General features: G+C 36.8%; 1 protein-coding gene across 2 annotated transcripts in view; it reads right to left on the reverse strand.

The window, feature by feature from the left end:
• The window catches only part of SOS1 (SOS Ras/Rac guanine nucleotide exchange factor 1), a 206,784-nt gene that overhangs the window by 10,891 nt on the left and 183,681 nt on the right, over positions 1–12,212 (reverse strand). For both annotated transcript variants that reach the window (XM_069108616.1, XM_069108617.1), the window contains exons 19-20: positions 11,725–11,841; positions 9,240–9,504 (exon numbers count right to left, since the gene is read on the reverse strand). In XM_069108616.1, coding sequence (XP_068964717.1) covers positions 9,240–9,504; positions 11,725–11,841 — 382 coding nt within the window. The remainder of the gene's footprint in view (positions 1–9,239; positions 9,505–11,724; positions 11,842–12,212) is intronic.

Raw genomic sequence — 12,212 nt, forward strand, 5'->3', positions numbered from 1 at the left:
CTGTAAGCCAGGAACCACTGCTACCAAATTTCATGGTACCTAGAAATCAGAACCCTGAAAATTCTCAATCAATTTTTAAATGAATGAATCTTCAAAAGACAGTGTGAATTTTTTTTGCTATGTAACAATGAAGGCCTTGACAACCAATTATGTATGTTGATTTGAATGAATTTTTAATGTTACCGAAACAATTGGGCTTTTTGTATTATCTTGATTTTAGTCATTTTATCATCTGAACTTAACTTTAGTATTTACTTGTATTAATTCCAGTGGATTTTTAAAAAAAGTAATAACCTGAGTTTCCTATAGAGATGAGTCTATTTCTATAGGCTTTCTTTTCAAGACTCTCTTTTCAGATCAACTGGATACTCTTAAATGTATGCTGATGTATTACTTCTCATTTCAATGATTTCTACCTTCAAGATGCTCAAGGAGTTCTACAGATTTTAATTTTAAAACCATCCTTCTTATGAAGTAGGTATGAACTCAATACTGTCATCTCAGCAGAAGTACTGCAGTAGTACACACAGCACTTTGCTAGGCAGGAGGCACAGGAAATGAAATCAAAACATCATCCATTCCTGCGAGGGGCCTGCAGTTGTTCAGAAAGAATACTACATAAGGGGTGGCCAGGTAGCACAGCGAGTAAGAGCACCGGCTCCAGTGTTGAGAAAACCTGGAGATCGAATCCCAGGCTCAGACACTTAGCACCCACCCAGAAATACCTGGCCGTGTAACCTTGAGCAAGTTACTTAACCCCGATTGCTAAAAAAAAAAAAAGAAATTTGTGAAAGAAAAAAAAGCTACATAAAGAGAATCAGTTTCTATATAAAGCAAACTTATTCTAGCACAAATTTGGAGAATGATCTGATTTGTATATTTGATTTCATTGCCTGATGGCTGCTTTTATAGTAGTATTTGAATTATAAATGCTATCAGGGAAGAGGTGTTAGAACTTTTGTCATTAGGTAATCATTAAATAAAATTATTGGTAATGATTTGGGAGTTAAATCCACTTAAAATGATCACTATCTCTCTAAATTTTTCAGAGACAACTTATATCGACCAGAAGTACCTGAAAAAAGGCTTCTCCAGGAGAGTCTTCTAGCAAGGAAATTCTAAGTACCTGAAGTACAGTACTAGAGTGTTAGCACTAGAGCCCTGATGAGTTTAGAACTCCTTTCTAATATCTTCTAACAGAGCAAAACCTCAATGATCCAGACTGAGCAGAGAAAAGACCAGTTTAAATTTGCTAAAGTTTCAAATTACAGAAGATTTTAAAAAAGAAATAACTTTTTTCTACTTTTACTTATATTAGTTCAAAACTAGTAAAGATCATGATTAATGAACAAACAAAATCTGTAATTATTACATCAATTTTTCACCATATAAACCAGAAATTAGTTACTAAAGTGCTCAATGATACTCGAGTGTTTGAGAAAGCTTGATTAGGGGCATTTAGGTAATGCAGTGAATAGAGCACCAGCCCCAGAATCAGGAGGACCTGAGTTCAAATCCAGCCTCAGACACTTGATACTTACTAGCTGTGTGACCTTGGGCAAGTCACTTAACCTCAACTGCCTTGTCTTACCCCCCTCCAAAAAAAAAACCCAAAAAGAAAAAGCTTGATCATCAAGTATTTAAACAAGATTGCAGTGGGAATATTTGAAAATATTTGAACTTTCTCTGAAATGCTTTGCTAATCAAAGGGAAACAAGCTTACCTTCCATTCAAATGATAGATTATGATGATTTTACTATAGAAAAATATTTTAAGTGAGTACACATATATAATTGGCTTAATACTAATTAACTTCTTGACTGTATTTGCTGTCCTGAGAGAATGGAAAGGTTGGTTTTTATCTGAAGGCTGGTCACTAGGAAATGATTCATATTAATTTAACTGTTGGTACTCTTTGTCTGTTGTCCAATAAGTAGACACGATGCTGGAGGCACTAAACTATATTCATACTATTATGTTCACTATAAAAGAAATCAGAAGATGGTACATCCAAATTGAATGATGGCTAGCAGACATCTTTTCCTAGGACACTTGCTCATCTATTCATATGAGCATGAAAATAACTATAGCACCAATGTTCATTGCAGAGGATGAATTTAGAGAAATTCTAAGAGGGACTTAAGATTCTCCAAAATAAGTTAGCTTATATCTTGATCCTTGGTGACTTCAATATAAAAACACACAGGGAAAGAAGCCACATACTATGTTGGTATTATGAAAAATACTTTCAAGCAGGATGCCTATAGGCATGGACATAATGAGCAACAAATAAAATTTCAAAAAGAAACATGAAACTCACTTCACCTTAACAGATAGGAATCGACTGGTTAATATTTCCAGAATCAGTTACTTATAGCCAGGTTGCTATTTGATTTAAGGAAAAGTCAAAAACAATAACCATACGGGAAGGTTGTGGAATCACAAGAGCTCCAGCCTGACCTATTTAACAAGGGGTCTATTGGGAAAAGGTAAAGACATTGATTTTATCACTGTTTCTAGAAAGAGTTTTTAACTGATGAAAACTGTGGACATAAAAAGAGGTTGAAAGTAGTCATAAATTGTCTCAGTCACTGAAGTGGTGAGATACAGAATGCAAAGGCAATGCCCCCTTGGAGTATAAGCATTTTATAGGATGATGGAAAACTATGTAAATATTATCACATAAAACAAGAGGAGAAAGGAAGCCTACACAGACCTTCATGGGAGACCTGGCCAGGTTGGGCCAAATTCCAATGAGAGTAGAGGAAATTGGGAACACAAAGACACAAAAGGAAACAGATCTATTGGCATTTTTGTAGTGCTCTATTCTCATTTGCAACAATGGTAGAGTCAACCACATTTTGACACAAATACTTCTGTACCAGATAAGAAAGTGACATTTACGAAGATTTAGTTGGGAAGGATGACCAAATAAATATAGAAATATATAATGGAAATGACACAGTTTTAAAGAAATTTGATGACCCTCAAAGATGGGAAGATTTCAAAAGAGTGGAAAACAGTACAGAGAGTATATTTCTTCATTACCCTCTGAAAGAAACTCTAAAATTTTTATAATAATGGATTATGCATGTAGCTAGGGTTTCCTCACACACACAAAAATATCAATGTAAGAGGCAGATTTATGAAGACAATTTTCTGTAGTAGATCACATCTTTATGATCCCAAAATAGACATGAGAGGTATAGAGAATACAGGATCCTTTCGTCTTTTTTTTTTTTAATTTAAGGAAATATTTGATTCTCCAGAAAAAGAAAATGCATCCTTGAATACTCTTCTTGGATAAGGTATCTGTCCTGTCCATTAAAATCATATTACTATGAAAGATACAATTCAAAAGATAAAGAATATTCACTGAATGGTTATCAATAGCCACGATGACTGAACAGTTATAAATGGGGTGTTAACAGGGAGATAGACAAAAAGAATAAAGATGAGATTCTCCAAATTCACTGTATCTCCAAGTAGACTTTCCCCACCCCAAGATGACATCGTATATGACATCAAAATGTACCCAGATTCTTAAAACACTAAAATCACAAAGAATCTGACAGCAAATGAAAATGTATGATGGTTCTGAAAATGCTGGAATAAAATATGTGAAGAAAAAGGCTATGATGAGGATGTGTATGAGCAGCAAAGAAAGCAGGTCAGGTATGTAGCCAAAAGAATCACATCATAGATAGGTTCTGTGATGCAATGGCACCCCTTGACATATTATAGGAACAGAAGTAAGGCCTTCAGAGCCCTAAGCTGCTTTGGAGGATTTTCAGGGAAACAGAGAAAAATCATACAAGATAAAAAGGTTGTTTTCTGCATCAGTGTAGGAAAAACCCATGAAACTTGATCCAACAATATTCAAAATAAGTCCTTGTTTTGGTTCCCCCCTCCAACCCCCCACCAGGGTGATGGAATTAAAAGCCTTAAGACACTATAGATAAGGGCAGAATGATATTAGACAAGAATGTCAGTTGGGTCAATATTTTTTTTTCCTCTGGGAACATATTTCTAAAATGAATGAAATGAGTGAGAAAATAACATTCAATATGCTATATATACACAACTTCCACAAACATCGAGATGTATAACATAAGACTGGACTATAAATTTAAATTATAATAAGCCCCAGGAGCTCAATGAGTTAGCACACAATATAATGCGCTGAAAAGTGCAGACAATTATGTGTTTTGGGGAATTACTACTTTGGATGACATGGAATATACCAATAGTAGAACAGGGCTGCTAAGATACAGCAACAATTATATTTCAGATCTGTATATGTAACTTTCATACAAGTAATTTCCAAAATTATAACTGCAATTCTGAACACCTTCCTGAGTTCAAGTCCCTTATTTACAAATGAATATTTAATAAAGAATCATAGAACTAGAGCAGCTAGGCGGTGTAGTGAATGAGCACCAGCCCTGGGGTCAGGAGGACCTGGGTTCAAATCTGACCTCAGAAATGTAACACTTACTAGCTGTGTGACCTTGGGCAAGTCACTTAACCCCAATTGCCCTGCCTTCCCCCCTCCAAAAAAAAAAATCATAAAATCACATAACATCAGAGATGGAATGAGTCCTAGAGATTATCTACTCCAACCTGGGCTTGAAGAATAATCTTCTCAATATCATCTCTGAACTTTGAAGACTATCAGTAAAGGGGAATCCCACTACCTTGTGCTGTAGTTCAGTTGTTTTTCAATTGTGTCTGACTCTTTGTGACTCTATTTGGGGTTTTCTTGGCAAAGATACAGGAGTTGTTTGCCATTTCCTTCTCCAGCCCATTTTATAGATGAGAAAACTGAGACAAACAGGGTTAAGTGACTTGCCCAGGGTCATTCAGCTAGGAAGTATCTGAGGTCAGATTTGAATTCAGGAAGATGAGTCTAGGTGGCACTTTATCTATTGTGCCACCTAGCTGTCTCCACCACTACCTTGAAAGGGTTTAACTCTTGGGCCACTCTACATTAAGCCTCTCTGTAACTTCTAGTAACACCTTCCCTCCACGTTGATATCTACCCTTTGAGTCTATACTTTGGGTCTAATATTTCAACTGGTTCTAAAAGCATCTAAATGTGTTGTCATATAGGCCACATCTCTCCTTCTTGTCTGCAACAAGTCTTTCCCCATGAAAGACTTTGTCAAAAGACTTGTATAAATCTAGGCATACTCTGTGTATAGCATTCCTCTGATTTAGTAACCCTGTAAAAAAGAAAATAAAAGACTTATCTACCATGATCTATTCTTAGAGATTATCACCTGTTGAAATACATTCAGAGCTGTGAAAAGAAGAAAGCCCTTGCTGGGAACCCTGGTTGGTCATGATGAAGAGACTGAGATACTATATAAATCTTTGGGAAATGGCTGCTCAGGGTAAAGTTTCCTTTTTTCCTAAGAGCTATGCTAGCAGCTCTATTTTATTTCCTTCAATCTTTTGATAAATGTTTGCTTCATTTAAAAAAGGTGAGATTTGTATGTTATCGCACATATTTTAGATGGTCACTACTGACCCTTGAGCAGGGAAGGGAATGGCAAGAGCTGTGCTTTGGGAATCAAGATAACATTGGCCTCTTTCTGTTCTGTGGGACTTTTTATTCATGACAGTATTTAAATAATGATTAGCAGTGGCTCAGCCATCCAATATACCAATTCTTTCAAGTATTCAGAGGTGTAGTAGTTTGTCTGGGTTTGGTGACTTGGGTTCACTGATTTTAACACTTCCAACTTTTTGTGGCTTCTAATGATTTTTGAAAGCTCATCTTCCATAGTGGAGAAAAAAGAAGAAGCAAAAGAAAGAGTGGTTCCTGTTTTTCTCTCACTTTCTAAACTTGCTACTACATATCACTACCAGATTTATTCCTTCAATACCACTTTCATTGTGTCATTATCCTTCTCTCTCTAAAAAATAACCCATCTCCTCTCTGATCCAATCCAGCTCTCCTGATGATTCACTCTTTCAAGTCTGAATCTATGTGCATCTCTGAAGAAAATATAAATCCCTCTCAGGGAGATATGTATTAATATATCTTTGTACCTTATACAACAACTAATATACTGTTTGCAAACAGTAGGCACTAAAACACTGACTGGATGAATCTTATGCTTGAAATTAAGAACATGTTGTAAGAAGCCATTATGTGGCAAAACTAACTTGCCCAGGAAGAGAACCAGTGTGATAGATGAACAAATCCTAGATAGACCATCAGAAATTTTACTGTTTGATAAATTTAATCATTTAATACAGTTTTGAAAACTGATGTTTTAATTCACAGAATACACTCTGATGCAAATTAAGAATGTAGGCCTAATATTATTAAAGCTAGTATGGAGGTTTAAGTTATGACAGGTATTAATTTAATTTAGAAGTTACTATTAAGAACTTTAAGATGGTCATAAAATTAAATTTCACCAATAGGCTCAAAAGGGGGGAAAAATTAAATAAGAAATGTCAGTATTCAGTTTCAGCATGTCTTAAGTTATCCCAGGTATGTGACATGAAGAATAGTCCTTTCCTCTTTCATCTTATTCCTGTGAAACCCAGAGCCATCTGGTATCCTTCCCCATCCAACTTGTCCACAAATATCTCAGCCCAGTCCCATATCAACTTTAAGTACAACTCATGTTGGCCAGTTGGCAGTTGGAGAGATGTGGAAAAAGGGAGAAAAAAACCCTCCCCACAACCTTCCATCATACGTTCTTCAGTTCCATTCTCCCTTGCCCAATTTTTTGTCCTCAGCCTTCCCTATGTACAACAGTAGTAGCAAAAGAAAAGTTTAAAATTAAAGGGAAGAAAATGGAGGAGACAGGAGTCCCGTCACTAACAACAGTCTTGTTAGGAAGGAGAGGGCAAGAGGGACAGGAGGTAGAGTCTACTCTAAAACCACTTTTGCCAACTTTCTTTGCCCTTTCAAGTAGCTGCTTTACTGTCTTTACTATCCCACTTTGAATCCCCTCTAATTCCTTTATCTATCTTAGCTTCTGCACACCCAGCTGAACCGGTCACCTTGCTCCTCATCTCAGAGCACTTCCATCTTAACCCTCACCAAGTCCCTGCCCCAGGCACTACCTACTAGCAGTACTTTGAAATTGAGGGAATCCTGGTTCTTGCTGATAGGACTGAGGGAGGGGAGGAAGAAGTGTACATCTAGAATTTCTGGAATTTGGGGGTACATTTTCTAAAGAAAGATTGACATGTGGTCATTGAAGAGTTTTTGATAGATGTTTGAAAGACTCTAGGAAATTTCTTTGGAGTTATCACAGGAAATAGCGTGTTCTAGTTATGTAGGATGGCCTCTCCAAATGTTTACAGGTAGCAAGTAGATACACATGGATGGATATTTTGAAAATTTAAGCAAATAGGATGAAGACCAGATAGGATAGCACTTAACAAGTGCTGTAGGGGAGATGGGGATGGATAGGCAAAAAGGACTCTGTGTTGCTTTTGACCTCTTGAGTCTAGAGCTAGGAGAATTTAGCTACACTGGTTACACTGGAAAAAGGCACAAACTTTAAACAGACTGAAGATGACAGCATGTTTCAAGAATTTTCTATTTGGGGAATGGCTGAACAAGTTGTGGAATATGAATGTAATGGAATACTATTGTTTCATAAGAAATGGTGAGCAGACAGATTTCAGAAAAACCTGGAGGGGCAACTAGGTGGCTCAGTGAATACAGCACCAGTCCTGGAGTCAGGAAGACCTAAGTTCAAATCCAGTCTCAGACACTTAACACTTACTAGCTGTGTGACCTTGGGCAAATCATTTAGCCTCAATTGCCCTGCCTTCCCCACTCCAAAAAGACAAAAGAAGAAGAAAAAGAAAAACCTGGAAAGATTTGCATGAACTGATGCTGAGTGAAGTGAACAGAACCACAGCACTGAACATAGTAACAACACTGTGTGATGACTGACTTTGTTAGACTTGGTTCTTCTCAGCAATGAAATGATCTAAGACAATCCCAAGAGGCTCATGTTTTGGAAAATGCTATCCACATCCAGAGAAAGAACTATGGAGATCAAATGCAGATGTAAGCATAGTATTTTCTCTTTTTTGTTTTTTCTTTCTTGTGGTTTTTCCCTTTTGTTCTGATTCTTCTTTCAGAACATGACTAATGTAGAAATAAGTTTAATATAATTATATATGTATAACCTATATCAGATTACATGCCATCTTGGAGAAGGGGGAGGAGAAAGAGAGGGGAAAAATTTAGAACTCAAAATCTTATAAAAGGGAATGCTATGGGGATGGCTAGGTGGGGTAGTGAATAGAGCACTGGCCCTGGAGTAAGGAGGACTTGAGTTCAAATCCGGCCTCAGACACTTAACACAAAAACTAGCCGTGTGACCTTAGGCAAGTCACTTAACCCCAATTGCCCTCCCCTGCCCCTTCTGAAAAGCAAAAAAAAAGGGGAATGCTAAAAATGAAAATTTTTTTTTAAAATAAAATTTTAAAAATAAAAGAAAAAAAAAAGAATTTTCTAATTTCCTTCTGGCTGTGGAACTGCAGTTATTTCCAAAGGAACACAAAGAAAACAAATTATCTAATGTGGTTTAAACTGCCAGGCTGCTGCACAATTTATCAATTTATTTACTCATTGCTATGATAAATTTCAAGGAGTTCTGAGATGATTCTTTTCTCTTTGCTGAACTGCAATTTCACTGTTCTGAAATTTGCTGGAGTTTGGAATGTCAGTCATATAGATCTTCACTGTAACACCATTTATGCTTTGCTACCAGATTTGACTGATATGAAAGTCACATTACAGACACATTCCATCTAATATCATTAATTGGCTCAGTGACATGAAGTGAAGTATGAGTGAGAGAATCATTTGGTTCCAAAGGAACACTTTATACACATATAGTAAGCAATGTAGCAATGATGATTGATCTTGGGGAGGGGGGTGGTTGTGTGGTCCTGTTGGGGACACCAACACTATTGCCAAATGTAGCTGACCACCTGGACTGTGTTATGGATGGCATACACAATATTACTGTAGGGTTTACTTGAGATTTTTAAGGATGTTGCACAAACTGTGAAGTATGCTTATTTATGCCAAATAAGATAATAATTTGCAAAGCACTTTACACATCTTAAAGCACTATATAAATATCAGCTACAAAGTTTCTCAAGCTTTTTTTCATTAGAAAAGAAGGTTTATCATCCATGTGTAATGTTTCCAAGGACTTTAAGGAATTTGTAGTTTTAGCACGTACTTGAGTGAAAAGGGCTTGAATGATCAGAGTCAAACACACTGCACACGTCGGTGGTACTGGAAGCACCAGAGGCAGGCGGAGGTGTTAATGGTGTTCTTGGAGAATTAGGTGCAGATGCTGTACTTTCCGTCTCGCTTTCAGGTATCCGACTATAACTAATCTTCCTTGGCTCCTGTTGCAGTGGTGTGGGGTGTCTCATGGTACCTGGTCTTGGGTTTGATGGACGAACACCAGGAGACTTAAGGGGATAACTGTACTTTTTTGGCTGTAGACCCAACAAAAGCAAACATGTCACTTTATTAAAGCACTAAAATACAAAGATCTAAATAAACAATATATGATATATGCAAAGTAGAATAAGGATTAGTCTGAAAGTTACATCACATATATTGCATTGATAATGACAGATCAGGGATGAAGGGTAAAAAGGTAGAGTTACAGAAATACTGACTAGCCTGGAGAAAATGGAAACATTTTGTGCCAGTTCTGTGGCAAATGATGTCAGAAAATAAAAAAAATAGGGACTTTTGGGTGTGCATGGACAAATTATGCCCTACCATAGTAGTAGACAAATCCCAGTATAGTATAGGAAAAAAGTAAAACAATCTAAGAAAATGATTAATTTGGGTAAATCTAAAGAGATTTTTCTGTTATTCAATTAGAATAAAACTTTCTAGAAGCCATGGAGAAAAAGATATCCTGGATAATCAAGTTTTCCAGCTAGCATAACTAATTTCTTAAATATAAAAAAACCCCAACAGAATTCTTTGAACATAAATAACCTTTTCATTATGATTGAGGATTATCTTGATGGATGTTGATTATTATAGCACACGCAGTACAAAAATAAAGTGATGTTCTAGATATTGTGAAATGACTGGTAACTGTCTGCTGTACCTCTTATCTCTGTCCTCCTATGTCCCAGGTCAGGACTGAATGATCACAATCAAAGCACACCACCCACATCTGTGGTGATGGAAGAACCAGGTATAGGGACAAGTGTTAAGGGTGTTCATGAAGAATTGATGCAGATTCTCTAATTTGTTTTATTTTCTCACTAATCTGACTGTAATTTATCTTTCTTAATTTCTTTCTTTCTTTTTTTTAAAGCAATCAGGGTTAAGTAACTTGCTCAAGGTTACACGGCCAGTTATTTCAGGGTGTGGTGCTGAGAATGTGAGCCCGGATTTGATCCAGGTCATCCCGACACTGGAGCCAGTGCTTTTACTCGCTGAGCCACCTGACCGCCCCTAAGCAATTGGGTTAAGTAACTTGCTCAAGGTTACAGGGCCAGGTGTTTCTGGGTGGGTGCTAAGTGTCTGAGCCTGGGATTCAATCTCCAGGTCAGTCCGACACTGGAGCCGGTGCGCTTACTCTCTGTGCTACCTGGCTGCCCCTATCTTTCTTAATTTCAAGCAGTTAGCTGTCACTTCTTGCTTCTGTCAATACATTTACCAGTAACTCCTTCCTACCTTGATGTTTCTAATCTATTGTAGCCCTAGACACCAGATAAGCAAGGTTGCCAGAACTAGATGGGGAATGAGAGTAAACAGGTTTTGAGTGATGGCATGAGGGATTTTTCTATGAGTAAAATAAATGTTCAGGGCAATATTTCTCAAAGGGTTGTCTCTAGTCACACTGACTGTGCCACACATTGTATGGGACTTAATACTTGTAATCTCAGGTGCGTGCAAGAGTCTCTAGACTCTCTTATAATGTGCTGCAATTGAATATTACTATTGTATCACAAGCAAAGGAAATTGGAGAGCCACCAATTTAGTGATGACTTTGTATCTCATCTTAGATACTCAGAAGTCTTTTTTGTTTGCTTCCTGGTTCTCAGCTGTATTTTGAAAATGTGAGGATGCTGTACATGAAGTATGACTAGATTTGGCTAAGCAATAACAAGAAACTGGAAGTAAAACTTTAGTCAACCCTAAATATTTTCTGGGTTATTGCTTTATACTTTTGTTCATTCTTTACTGTAGGAATTTTGATTTTTTACTCTTTTACTTGTAACTTATAATAGTATACATTTCTTGTTCTTTAAAAGGTACAATCCAGTGAGAGTCTGTTACTCTGATGATTTGTCTATCAAATTAATCTTTGCCCAGACTAATGTGAATATTCCCACAAATAAGTGAAAGGGCCTGTCTTTCACATTTATAATAACACCTGCTATTTCTGCCAAATGGATCAGTATCTCTTATTATCTCATCTGTTTGAAAATACAATAATTATGGGGTGGCTAGGTGGCGCAGTGAATAGAGCACTGACCCTGTTGTCAGGAGGATCTGAGTTCAAATCCAGCTTCAGACATTTAACACTTACTAGCCATGTGACCTTGGGCAAGTCACTTAGCCCAAATTGCCCCTCCAAAAATAAAAGCAAAAAAAAAAAAACCACAATAATTACATAATATGCTACAGAGAAATACTATTTAAAATGTTTAGAATTCTAGGTATATTTTTATCTGTGTGCTTACAAATCTTGGTAGAGGCTTAGGGTTTCTTGGTTCAATTTCCAGTGACTTGTTGAAAAGATAATCTGTGAATTCTTTTTCCATGCTATTTCCCATTGGATTCAAATTTTCAAAGAATCTCTGGAATATAAGAAGATGAAAACAAATGTATCACTAGGCTTTTCATTAACTGTTGAAATTTTAAACTCAAGAGAATACAGAATAATCTGAAGGAAGGTTTATTTTTCTAACATCCTCCATTCTCTCCTTATGGTTCCCCATGCCTCTCCCAAGAAAATACTCTCATAAAGAACCATAAACTCAATCTTCATCATAGAATTACAAAATTTCAGAGTTGTAAAGGATTTCAGGATCACTAGGTGGTACAGTGGATAGAGTATCAGCCTTGGAGTCAGGAGGACCTGAATTCAAACCCAGTCTCAAACACCCGACACTTACTAGTTATGTGACTGGGCAAGTCACTTAACCCCAACTGCCTTGACCAAAAGGAA

The sequence above is a fragment of the Petaurus breviceps genome, unplaced genomic scaffold (assembly GCF_028583685.1).
Source record: "Petaurus breviceps papuanus isolate PSGF00001 unplaced genomic scaffold, PetGlider_PUasm1.0 90407, whole genome shotgun sequence".
NCBI lineage: Eukaryota > Metazoa > Chordata > Mammalia > Diprotodontia > Petauridae > Petaurus > Petaurus breviceps.